Source organism: Schistocerca nitens, chromosome 3 (assembly GCF_023898315.1).
Source record: "Schistocerca nitens isolate TAMUIC-IGC-003100 chromosome 3, iqSchNite1.1, whole genome shotgun sequence".
Taxonomy (NCBI): domain Eukaryota; kingdom Metazoa; phylum Arthropoda; class Insecta; order Orthoptera; family Acrididae; genus Schistocerca; species Schistocerca nitens.
In genome coordinates this window covers 920705209-920719189 of record NC_064616.1, presented here as the reverse complement: position 1 = coordinate 920719189, position 13981 = coordinate 920705209, and the positions used below count along the sequence as shown (strand labels likewise).

The 13981-nt window shown below is 37.3% G+C and overlaps 1 protein-coding gene across 2 annotated transcripts in view; it reads right to left on the bottom strand.

Moving 5' to 3' along the window:
* LOC126248986 (neither inactivation nor afterpotential protein G-like) overlaps positions 1 to 13981 on the bottom strand; it is a 194180-nt gene that overhangs the window by 157994 nt on the left and 22205 nt on the right. For both annotated transcript variants that reach the window (XM_049950549.1, XM_049950550.1), the window contains exon 3: positions 5424 to 5632. In XM_049950549.1, coding sequence (XP_049806506.1) covers positions 5424 to 5632 — 209 coding nt within the window. The remainder of the gene's footprint in view (positions 1 to 5423; positions 5633 to 13981) is intronic.

Genomic DNA, 13981 nt, shown 5'->3' with positions numbered 1-13981 from the left:
GCTTTCACATCTTCCGACTGGCCCTGACACAGACTTTTATGCTTCTGGCACATCTTGTTGTCACATCAATGCTCAGGATTCTGAATTTCTTCAGTCTTTCCTGATGAACTATAGAAAAATTGCACAGGCTGCGGAAGCTGATCCAGATTTTAACATTTTGCTCAAATACATTTGCACATCTTGGCCTCACTCATTGACTAGCATAAAGAACTCTGTGGTGTGCCATTACTCTGCATGCTGGCATAGCCATACTCGCACATTGGCAAAGCCACGCTGTACAGAAAGGTTTAATTCTTGTTCACAATGACAGTGGACAGTCACGCGTGTTGATCCCTAAAGCTTCGCAAAAGGAAGTGTTGCAGTTACTTCACCAAGGACATTGGGGGATTGTTGAAATGAAACAGTTAGTGCACTGAGACTGTACTTAGCAGGTTATGGATGCCCAAATAGAACAGATGACATCACAGTGTCATGTATGTGTGGAAAATCAGTCCACACCACCACAAAAATTCACTACTTGGCCTAAGTTGCAATCGTCATGGTAACTTGTGCACATAGACTTCACAGGACATTTTTGGAACACCCACTGGTTAGTTGTGGTTGACTCACATAGCAAGTTTCCTTTTGTTGTGACCATGAACTTGACAAAGTCAGGTAGCACGATTCAGGTGTTGTCTTTGATTTTTTGCCTAGAAGGTTTACCTGAAGTAATAGTGTTAGACAATGGCCCTCAGTTCACATCAAATGAATTTAAAACGTTTTGTGAATGCAATGGCATACTGCATCTAACTAGTGCACCGTTCAATCCACCGTCAACTATTTCTCACCTCATATCGATCGAACCCACGAGACAGACCATTGCCGGTGGAAATACTTTACGGCTGCCACCATTGCACACTGCTCCACCCTCTTCAGCATCCGGCACCAAAAGAAGGCTGCATGTATCACTTCGCACCACATGATATTGTATCTTATAGGGTCTTTAGCGGCAGCAGACAGTGCACGCAAGGCGAGATCGTCTGTCGACTTGGTGCTTGCATGTTTCTTCTTTCAGGTCCAGATAGTTTGCAGTGCCGCCATCAATCAGTTTTAGGGAAAATGAATTATTATATTCACTTCATACCAAATTCTGCACAAATCGCAGCTCCATTGCATTGCTTGCAATGCAAGAATGTCCCCTTGGTTTGGACATATGAGTGCAAAGTAGCTTTTCTAAAACTTAAAGGTGCTTTGCTCAGTGATTGATGCTTAGTTCATTTTGATCTTGAAAAACCAGTTGTATTGCAAGTTGACACTTCCTCTTAAGGAATCGGTGCAGTGCTTTTGCACAGAATTGGTGATAAAGACAGACCTTTGCTTTCATATCAAAAGTATTGTCCGAAGCTCAGTGTAACTATTCACAAATTGAAAAAGAGGTTTTGCATATTGTGTATGATGGCACCAAATTTCACGACTATTTTTTTGGCAGAAAATTCTACTTACTAATGGATCACAAGCCTTTGCAATCCTTGTTTCATCTGATGAAACTGGTTCCTGTATGAACTGCCCAAAAATTGCAAAGATGGGCTTTGTTGTTGTCTCAATACCAGTAGGAGATTGTGTATCATCCAACAGCTCAATATGGTAATACAGACACGCTTTCACATCTTCCGACTGGCCCTGACACAGACTTTTATGCTTCTGGCACATCTTGTTGTCACATCAATGCTCAGGATTCTGAATTTCTTCAGTCTTTCCTGATGAACTATAGAAAAATTGCACAGGCTGCGGAAGCTGATCCAGATTTTAACATTTTGCTCAAATACATTTGCACATCTTGGCCTCACTCATTGACTAGCATAAAGAACTCTGTGGTGTGCCATTACTCTGCATGCTGGCATAGCCATACTCGCACATTGGCAAAGCCACGCTGTACAGAAAGGTTTAATTCTTGTTCACAATGACAGTGGACAGTCACGCGTGTTGATCCCTAAAGCTTCGCAAAAGGAAGTGTTGCAGTTACTTCACCAAGGACATTGGGGGATTGTTGAAATGAAACAGTTAGTGCACTGAGACTGTACTTAGCAGGTTATGGATGCCCAAATAGAACAGATGACATCACAGTGTCATGTATGTGTGGAAAATCAGTCCACACCACCACAAAAATTCACTACTTGGCCTAAGTTGCAATCGTCATGGTAACTTGTGCACATAGACTTCACAGGACATTTTTGGAACACCCACTGGTTAGTTGTGGTTGACTCACATAGCAAGTTTCCTTTTGTTGTGACCATGAACTTGACAAAGTCAGGTAGCACGATTCAGGTGTTGTCTTTGATTTTTTGCCTAGAAGGTTTACCTGAAGTAATAGTGTTAGACAATGGCCCTCAGTTCACATCAAATGAATTTAAAACGTTTTGTGAATGCAATGGCATACTGCATCTAACTAGTGCACCGTTCAATCCACCGTCAACTATTTCTCACCTCATATCGATCGAACCCACGAGACAGACCATTGCCGGTGGAAATACTTTACGGCTGCCACCATTGCACACTGCTCCACCCTCTTCAGCATCCGGCACCAAAAGAAGGCTGCATGTATCACTTCGCACCACATGATATTGTATCTTATAGGGTCTTTAGCGGCAGCAGACAGTGCACGCAAGGCGAGATCGTCTGTCGACTTGGTGCTTGCATGTTTCTTCTTTCAGGTCCAGATAGTTTGCAGTGCCGCCATCAAAATCAAATTTCCCTCTGTGACATATACGATGATCTTTCAATCTCTCTTCCCCCAGATTCATGGGCTCAGAGGACAGCGAGGCCACGACACCATCGGATGACCCCATGGAGACAGAGCCTTCACCTCCTCTGCCTCCTCTCGTCCTACTGATGAAGCTGGACCCACCCACACTGCAGCAGTTGCTGCCTTCTTCCTCTAGTTCATGGCAGCAGGAGATGGACATGTACCCTACTGGTCATTTTTCGGGGGACGTTTCCACCAGAGCACAGGCAAGATGGTGGGGTATGGCCGGAAGCTCTATTTCGCCTGCAGCCACAGCTTCCAACCCATCAAGGTGCAAACACTCCTGCATCCCCCTCCATGGCTGCACTCCATACACGACAATGGTCCATCACTTTGGAGTGGAGGAATGTTCTAGCATCACCACAAGCGCTGGAATGAAGATGCGGAATGCATGAACAGAGAAGACAATGAGGAAATGGCTAATGGTGTGCGGAATTGGACTGTATCGTGCCAAGAGCAACACCTGGGAGAAGTGAATATAAATGCCACTCCTGCTAGCCTCAACTGCTCAGATTGGGCTAGTCTGCAATGAACATTAGTGCTATACTATCATATTGTCGTGATCCATATTAAGTGCTTACTTGGACTTTGTGTATAGCATGAACCTTACTGTTTTCATGTTGCCTCTTGCTAGTGACATTTGCTGTAATAAAAGTTAAGTATTGTCAATTGCTTTCTAGAAATAAAATTACTAATGCTATTTGTTTGAATTGTTGTATAGCATTCCAAGAATACTGCATTCCTTAGACACCCTATTAGTGATGAGTGGACAAGACCCCACAGATCCTTCGACATGCTAGATTCTATCCCAGTTTCAAAGAGTTGATATTACTATTGCTCATAACTCATTTCTTTTCAAAAGTTTTTGGTATTATTTTAGAAACTATTTTTCTATATTCTATCTGCTGTGTAAGGTGGTTTGAGTGATGAAAATCTATGTTACTATACTTAACAGAGTCTTGAGCAGGTTTGTTAATGATTGCATAACCTATCCTGGTAGAACTAGAATCTGAGACCCTGGTATCCATGGTAACTATATTTCTAAGACAGTATGAAGTTAATACATCTACAAGTTCATGTTACCTATGTTGTTGGAGTTTGTATCAATGTTAAGGTATCCAACTGTAGTAAGGTCATTGGGACCGCTTTGCCTAATTATGATATTGTAGCTATTGGGAAAATCAATTATATCTGCACAAGGTGGTCTGTATATTCCTATTAGCTTTTGTTTTACTACATTCACTCCATGCTATTTTAGTTGAATTGCAATACCACTTACTTCTAACATCCAATCTTCACCATATTGCCCAATAAATTTAAGTTTCTTAGACAGAATATGTTCGCTCCCAAAGATTTCCACACCTCCCACCTTATGCTGTTTCCTACAATAACTGTTCACCATTACATAACTATCTAGTTTATAATAGTTAATTTCATTACGTTTTAGGTCATTTTCAATTAATACTAACATTTGTGGCAGATGCTCCTTTACAAATACCTGTAGTATACTGAGTATCTTCCTAAAGTACTGCACATTCAGATGTATCATGCTAAGTGCTGCCTGGGTTTCTTCTCTGTTTATGCATCTGTGGATGTTGATAATGGAACCAACATTATCTTTGCTGTTGTACTTATCTTCTACATGTATAATTACACTGAGTTCACAGGGTTCACATGTACCTAGTTTGCCTGGTTAATCACTGCTGTAATGGATCTTCTCTCTAAACAAACTTCATGATAATAACCTAGTGCTATTGCTTCCCTCTTGTTGGTGAATGGGGGACAGAGAACTTTTATTTCATTCACTAATCTTCATTTTCCCTTCCTGTTCATGTGTAGTCCATGCTGGGTGTGTTCATCTCGGTTCGTTTTGCTAACATCTATTAATTTTACATAGTTTTTGTGCCTGAATTGTGAGTTTCTATTTACCTATTAACACAAGACCACTTTGGAAGGTCATATTGTACTACTACATTTGTTACAATAACATTGGTGTGGTGTATTTGTGGTAATAAATTTCTGTAACTTCTCAGTGCTGATTTGGTTTTATTTCTGTATACATCAATGGCACCACCTATAATCACAAAGCAGTTGTCTTTGTTATGTTTATTTGTTTTTATGGTTATGTTTTCTACCACAGAATCAAATGCAGTTCCAGGTCTGAGTTTGGCAAATGCTGAATAATCTAAGTTCATATTCTCACGAAGGGAAACAGAGAGTCTTTTTCTGTGGCTATCAGCATAAATTAGGAGTTTTTACTTTTTTTTGTTTGTTTTTCTTGGCATTCAAACATTCATGTTTAGAGCTTTGTTGGATGTTTTGTTGTGTGTTGTTTTGCCTGTGCTAGTAGTTGCTTCACAGTCTGAATCTTGGGCTGGGTTCTTGGACAGTAAAGGAGAAGTTGTGAGACTTGCATTTTCTGCTTGCTTGTGCATTTTCTTCAATAAATCCCACTTCTGCTGTGATGAATGGATGCTGTTAGCTTCACTCTCATTGGTATTATTGGTGCAAATATTTCTTACACATTACTCTTTTCAAGTGAAGGGCTAACTACAGATAACAATGATTCTATTTAACCTAGGCCACAAAATTCATTAGTTTTCATTATTTATATGAATAAAATGAGCTTCAGATAACATACCTGGTCTTTGAGACCCCAGGATGAATGCTTCTGTGGTAGAGTACGATACGCCCAGTCGCATTCAGACTGGGATCCCTGAAGTAAAGGAGCTGCAAGTGGTACTGATGAAAGCCAGTTTGGTACACCACCTGCCTCTATGAGTAGGACTGAAGCATGTGACTCAGAGCTCAGACGTGAAGCTAGCACACACCCCGCTGTTCCTGCACCCACTGCAGTGACACAAAAGAGTGTGCATATCATACATTAATACACCAATTGACACTCTCTCTCTCTCTCTCTCTCTCTCTCTCTCTCTCTCTCTCCTGCCCCCCCCCCCTCTCTCTCTCTCTCTCTCTCTCTCTCTCTCTCTAGCGACCGGAAAAAGATAATTAACAGGTGTGATCAAATTACCCTGCAGTAGGAAGATAGAGTTCTGTCTAATTGAAAGGACAAACTGCAGTCAAGAGCTGAAACTAGTATAGTAAGGTCCTGGATTGTGGTATCAATAAAGTAAAATATATTTACTACACATGTTAAACAAAACAACCAAAGAATAAAACAAAAATGACCTGCAGCATTACACCATGTGAGAAAAACTGTTGTTTTTTAAGTGAATTTATGGTCTATTTCATAATATATTGGTCTTAAACTAGAAAAATAATACTAACACTTGCAAATCACATTACAGACCATGCAAAAACTCACATTCCAAGTCAACCAGAATTGAATGACTTAATACAATATCTAGAATTAACCAGTTCTAATGCAGAGACGTTAATTCCAAGATTGCTTGTCAGATAAAAACGGCAAGATACTTAAATTCAAATGGAACCACATATTACTTCAGTACTTCATGTTCATGTATTAAATGTGATATTGCCATTACTTTGGTAGTGAGGTTTACATAAAATCAAAACAACTGACAACTTTTCATCAACAGTTCTTGTAGGTGTTCATTCAAGAGAATTACAAAAGTATTATAAGAGCATATAAAATCTTCTTTGGATACTAAATTATGAGAAACAACAGTAATATGTTATTCACTGCATTTGCCAGGTACGACAGTTACCCAGGTTTCCTTTTCTTACAGAAAAGTTGTGGTTAGTCATTAAAGTATGAATTTTAACCACTTGAGGGTCATCTTCTCAGCTAGAGCTCATTACACATTTCACCTAAGCACTGTATATTTCTTTTGTAGGACAAAATTAACTTCACAGCAGAAACTAAGCTAAATATCAAAAGAGAAATTTTCATTGAACCTCACATGAAGAAGCTGATACACCCTGTAGAAGTGTTTCATAGATTCTTAAAAAAATGTTTTTCTTGATCTTTTCCATTACTTTATATGGGGAATTTTGATATGTGTAGCTTCTATGTAAACATTTTCAAATGCTTCATTGTTTATGTCAATTCAAATCTTTTTGTCTCCTGGTAAACGCTTTCTATGTGAGCCTTTTAGTTGTATTTCCAACAGCTGTGTTTGACATTCAGTTGGAGTGGTCTGAAGACTACAGGGTACCTACAACATCACAAATTTTCCCACAAAGTAACAGTTCCACAGCTTTATCATTTGCTTATTTTTATTTTGTTATTTTTTTGATCACTGCTGGTTTTATGGTCGTTGCCTCATTCTCAAATGTTCCTGTGTAAAAACAATACACACTGTGTAAAGATACAAATTTTGGCGATTATGTTAAAAGATCTAGACTGTCATTAATTTATATAATACATAATAGGACTTTTTCGATTCAAAGCATAAAATACAGTTTAGGTTACAGATAGCTAAGTAGCACACTAAGCAAATAACTATACTTATCTTAAGAATGAAACTGGTATGATGAACTTGAAGGAATAAGGGTAATAAGCCATATTATCTAAATAAAATGTTGAATCAAAATCTGTTGTTTTGAGCAGCGCTTATCTCGTAGACATCTGTTTGATACAACTGTAAAAACCAGAGACTACATCTTCTATCTAATAAGGGGAGGCCATGATGTTGGGATCACAGATTTACTTCAAAGTTTGTCCACCTTTAGTAGGCCATTAAAACAACATAGTGTGCAAGTAGTAAGGTGCACTACACTGGAAATTCTGTAAAAATCATGAGAGAAGTCTTATATGTATATTAAGTGGCTTATGTATCTGTGAGTAGGTGCCAGATGTTAGAGTTCATGATCAGTGTTCAAGCTTCTTAACATGAAGGTGTAGGAAGTGACAGTTCGACTCCCGTTCAAATTTACTTTTTAATCTATACTATCAGAAGAACGAACAATGTTTCAAAATGTCAAAAAGGTGTGTTTTCCCTTACAAATATCAAACACTCCCTGTAAATGTGGGATAACTGCATTCATTCAATGTAGTAGATCCTGTTTCAATTTATGTTTTCCATATCTGTGTGACAAATACCATCTTGCAACCTGTGATGTCAAGAGCACATCCAACGAGTAATTATAGATTACTCTTGTGGTCTTGCACATTGTGACATACTACATTACTGAATTTCATCGTTTGCAACATTATTTATTGATGTTTAGATTAGGTTAGATTAGAATCAGTTCTCGTTACACAGACCCAAAAAATGAGATGATGCTCATGAGTGTGGAACATGTCAGAATGTATAACATAAAAACATAAAACATTTGAATATAATACTTTCTACCCTGATCATTTGTCAGGAGATTATCAAACTAGATGAATAAAATACAGTAAACTGGAAAAGCTAATATTTACAGAATTAATACGCTATCAGAATGAAACATTGTTATGCAATATTAATAAATTTATCACACACAAAATACCTAATCTTGACTGTTGTGACAAAGTGTTATCAAAACTGAAATCTAACAAACATTTTTACTTAAGCTGGCTTAACAGTCTCTGTTAAGATATTCATCTGAGGAGTAGAAGCAGTTGCCTATCAAAAAGTCTATCAAACTCGTTGCTGGCAATCTATTGAAAATGTGTGTTCCTGAATATTGGACCCCTTTTTGGACCAAGGTAAGTGATTTTAGGTCTTCATGTAGATTGTTCTTATTCCTAGTACTGATACTATGTATTGAGATATTAATTGGAAATAGATTACTTCCAACAAATTTCATTCAGGAATAAATATACTGAGAAGCAGTGGTTAGAATACAAAGTTCCTTGAACAGGTTTCTACATGGTGTTCTTGAATTTACACCACAAATGATTCTTATTACACACTTTTGCATGCTAAAAACTTTTGCTCGGTATGATGAGTTACCCCAGGATATGATCTCGTATGACATAATAGAATGAAAGTAAGCAAGCATGTAAGTTTTTTATATCTCCTACATCTGACATCATTCTCACTGAAAATACAGACTTGTTTAGGTGCTTAAGCAATTCTGTGGTATGCCCTTCCCAAGTGAATTCATTATCAAGATGTAATCCCAGAAATTTAACACTGTCAGCCTCTTCAATCTGCATGTCTTCATATGTTATACACTTGCTGGAGGGAAATCTCTTATAGGTTGTGAACTGCATATAATGGATCTTTTCAAAGTTTAATGACAGTGAATTAGCTTTAAACTGTTTATTAATGTCAGTGAAAATTCGATTAGCAGCCATTTCTAAATCTACACTTGACTTGCTACTTATTGCAATGTTTGTATCATCTGCAAACTAAAACAAACGTAGCATCTTGCATTGTAACAGACGAGAGGACATTAATGTACAAAAGGGAAAAGGAATAGACCCAAGATGGAGTCTTGAGGAACACCACATGTAATTAACTCCCAGTCAGATGAAAATTGATTGCTTACTGCACAGGTATTTCGCAATGACACCCTTTGTTTCCCATTAGTTAGACAAGGCTCAAACCATTTTGCAGCACTGTCAGTGACACTGTAATATTTTGATTTACTTAAGAGAATGGCATGGTTCACACAGTCAAAGGCTTTTCATAGGCCACTGAAAGTGCCAGTAGCCTGTAATTTATTATCTAATGAATTAGTACATTCTCAATGTATGTTTAAATAACTTTCTCTATATCAGAAACCTTAAGAAATCCAAACTGTGACTTGGACAATATATTATTTACAGTCAGATACTTAAGGAGATACTTGAACACAACCTTTTCAAATATTTTTGAGAAAGCCAGCAAAAGTGAAATTGGTTGACAGTTTAATGGCATCTCTTTATCCACTTCTTCTAAAGAGGCTTAACTTCAGCATATTTTAGCCAGTCTGGAAATGTTCCGCTGATGAGAGATTGATTACACAAATAACTTAAGATAGAGCACAATTCACATGAGCACTCTTTGATTAACTTTGCTAATATGTTATCATACTCAGTAGAATACTTAGATTTTAAGGATTTTATGAAGGAAGCTATTTCTTTGGGACACGTGTAATTTCCAGTTTACTTAAGTTATTTTTCAAGACTGGTCTCAGATATTCCATTGTGCTATTCACGAAACCTGATAACCCCAAGCTGTCAGTAATAGAAATAAAGTACTTGTTTAAGAGGTTTGCAACACTGCATGCACTTGTAACGAAACTCTCATTTATTTTTGGAGCTATATGTTCCTCTTCCTTTTTGGTCCCACCTGCCTGTCTTCATTATATCCCATACAGTTTTTGTTGTTGCCTGATGTGATTATCTTCTTCTCATAATAAAGCTGCTTTGATTTCTGGATTACTTGCTACAATATTTTACAGTATTCTTTGTAATGCATTACAGTGCAACATCAGAGCTGTTTCTAGATAGTAGATGAAGTCTTCTTTTTGTCCCAAATGATATCTTTATTCTTTTTGTAAGCAATGGTATTCTTTTTACTTATGTGTGATTTGAGTTACCTTTAGGGGAAAACAATTTTCAAAAGTGGAGGTAACTTTATTAATGAACGCTTTGTATTTTCCATTTGAGACAGAAGTATTGTAAACATCTATCCAGTTCAACATTTAACACAAGATGCTGTGTGTCATGATCAGATAGCCCATTTACTATTGGTTTTGTGATATGACTTTTTTCTCTAGATTTGTTTGACTTGGGCTTTCCAAGCCTGTCCCTCGTCCTTTGGGGCTTTCCAAGACTGTCCCTCGTCCTTCAAAATTTAATTAAAAAGACTATATAGATGGATAACATGAAATTCACTACAACTTCATGAAAATGAACCTTATATTGTCTCTTCAATGTCATACAAAGTAGATAATATGACCAGTGATGAAAAAATATAGATTAAAAAACTTGTGTTACCAGGATTTGTACTGTCACCTCATTTACAACCCTCTTGGTATGTGCAATCACTAACCACTTCACCACAATGACATCTTACAGCCCGGAACTTTGCATAGATGCATCAGTTACATAATAGCTGTGTAATACTTATGTTGCAATTTTCTAGGAATTGCCAGAGTAGTGCACCCTACTACTTGCACATCGTGTTGTTTTAATGGCCTACTAAAGGTGTACAAAGTTTGAAATAAATCCATGATCTCAACATCAAGACCTCCCCTTGTAAGCTTAATATCAATTATAAGGGAGGAATGTATGGAAAGCAGCATGGTGTAATGCAATGTAAGGCTGTCTAGTTTAACAGGTATTTAATAAGCCATGATTGCATAATACTAACACTAATTATTCAGAGACGAATGGAAAAACTGGTATAAGCCAACAATGGGGAAGATCAGTTTGTGCTATGGTAAAGTCTAGGAATATGCAACAAAATACTGTCTCTTTGACATCTGAGAAGATAGACTGAAGAAATGCAAATCTACATTTATACCATTTGTATGTTTATAGAAATCTTGTGGTAATGTTTACTGAAATACATACTTTGGAAATTTGAATGTAGCAGGGACAAAATATAGGGAGTGAAAAGTGATCTACAATTTATAGAGCAACCAGACTGTAATTATAAGAGTTGAAGGATGTGAAAAGATGGCAGAAGCTGAGAAGGAAGTGAGATAGGTTAGTAACATATCACTAATGTTATTCAATCAGTACACTGAGCAAGCAGAATAGGAAGCCAAAGAGAAATTCAGACACAAAATTAAGGTCCAGGGAGAAGAAACAAAAAGTTTAAGGCTTACCAGTGACAATGTAATTCTGTCAACATTGGAAAAAGACTTGGATGTGTTGTGTGGATGAGTATTATGTGTGCTTGTACAGTGCAGTTTTTTTATAGTGTTGTTGGGGTGAAAGGAAGGGAGAGGGTGAAATCTGGTGCTGGCACATAGCCCATTTCTCTTCAATGACTCCCAGGGGGCCACTGAGCTCTATGTCCCCAACTGACAGATGGATCACCATCAACAGTGTCACATACCCTCACTTCATAAGATACCCTCACTTCATGACACCCTGTGGAGAAGTTTAGAATTCAATTGTGGGCAATGATGCAAATATTGGTGATCAGTAACTTTATGCAGCCACCTCTCCTCCCCTTGCCTTCCAAATACTGGTAGTGAAAATTTTCCACCACAAGGATTCATACAAACTTACTTCTGAGCTGAGCATTAGTGCATAGGCATTCTTTAGCTATATGTGCTATAGAGGTGAGTTTATGTGTCATGTAAAATAGGAAATTATTGTTTTCTGAAGGAACTGAGATTTCTGTGTCTGTTCATAAGATGTATAAACAACAGAGCAATACATGATATCAAATGATAAAATGAGATCTTGACACCTGAGGAAAGAGTGTAACTCAGAGCAGCCATCACCAGGCTTAAAACAGAAAAAGGCAGCCATTTTTACTAGCTTTTAATTCATACACGATTCATAATATAAAGGAATGTGGTTTATAGCAAAGGGGAAAAACTCTAATGTTTGATTCATGCTAAAAATACCATAATTAGTTTAAAAAGAGGAAGGTTGTGTGGGAGGAGTTAGAAAGAAAGAAATTAAAATTTTGTGAGCAAAATATGTTATAAATGAAGTGAAGGATCAAAACTCTGAGTTATATCACTTTACAAATTTCAGAGAAGTGACAGTGGGCAAACTCGCAATCAAGGAAAGATGAGCTGAGAAAAGACTGAGAAACTATTTGTGGCATCTAAAACCAGTACTGGTATGGGGAATTGTTGGACTGTGGATGCATGTAATGTGCTAAACAAATTTTGTCCACAAAAATGTACCTTTGGTTTTTACCTTAGCAGAATGTTGTTATGCTTGGTCAAGGTGACATAACATCTCTGCTAAATTTGGGAAACAAAGCAATGATGAAATTTAAACTATCACATCTCAAGTGATCATTTAAGAATTCATTCTGTCATAAACCACAAAAGAAAATTCCGTAAGATTCTTTTACTATCCAGTAGCCATGGTAGGCACTATGGAGGTTTTCAGCCAGCCTATGTGAACAAAACAGTGTGTACAGTTAAATTATGCGCTTTTTAATGTAGAGGAAGAGTCAAAAGGCTCAGTAAAACATAGCTGTGTCATAATATTAAGGGGCAAAAACAGAAAAAGAGTAATAGAAGAGAAGCTATATACTTCAACAATGCACTTACCAATTTGTTCTGAAAAACCATGCACACAGAAGTTATCAATACAATACTTTTCTCTTTTTACTTTTATTATTTTTATTTAATTTATTTATTTATTTATTTTTGTGAGAGCTTACAGAAGAAAGTTTAAGGTTTAGCACACTGTGGACAAAGAGGTCACAAGAAATGAAACAAAATCTCCTTTTTAGAGGAGGCATCCCAGCATACCTTAAGCATTTTAAAGAAACCACAGAAAACCTAAATATGAATAAGGATTTGAAATGTCATATTCCCAAATGCAAGATCAGTGTCTTACAGCCAGCTGTACCATCTTGCTGACTGTGGATAATGTAGTGGTTGAACAAAAAATTAAGCTTTCTCATGAATTTAAGCACGCTTCACCATAGCAAAAGCAACCAAAAAGAATATAATAAACTTCAAAAAGCTCCCAAGGTAAGCAATGCTATATTTTTCCAGTTGTCCACCATAATATTCAGTCTATAAGAAATAAAGTACAACAACGATAAGATAATTTGTCGGTTTGCATTACGGCAAATTCATGTAGAGGGTCTGAAATAATATATATAGCTTTTAAGTCATGCAGCCTATCATACCATTGTTCCAGAATCACCACGAGAGGTGTTACATCATGCGTATATATCATAAAAGGGATTGTGTATAAAGCTAGAAACTGCATTATTTCATTAACTGAAGAAATACAGTTATTAGCTATAATTATTGTAATAATCAAGTAATACATGAAATCAATTCCAGTAACACAAATGTGGCTTCATTCATAAGCCTCTGAACAACAATGGAAATAAGCCTCTCTTGACTCCACATGTAACAAGACAAAAGAATCATACAGAAGGTGCAACATAAGTGATACACAGAAGAGCTGATGTGAGTGGTAAAAACTAAAAAAACATAGTGAGAGAGAGTCAGCACTGCTCTACAAATATACAGATGCAAGTTACTGGGAGACAACACGGTAGAGACCATGCCACGTGCACACTTCCTACAGGCGGCCTCTAGTGGCTGGCCCTCACCGATACAGTCGGTGGTCGATTTAAGTACACACGCACAGTGACACTACACTCAGCGCACTCGCACTTGAGCACACTAGTAGCA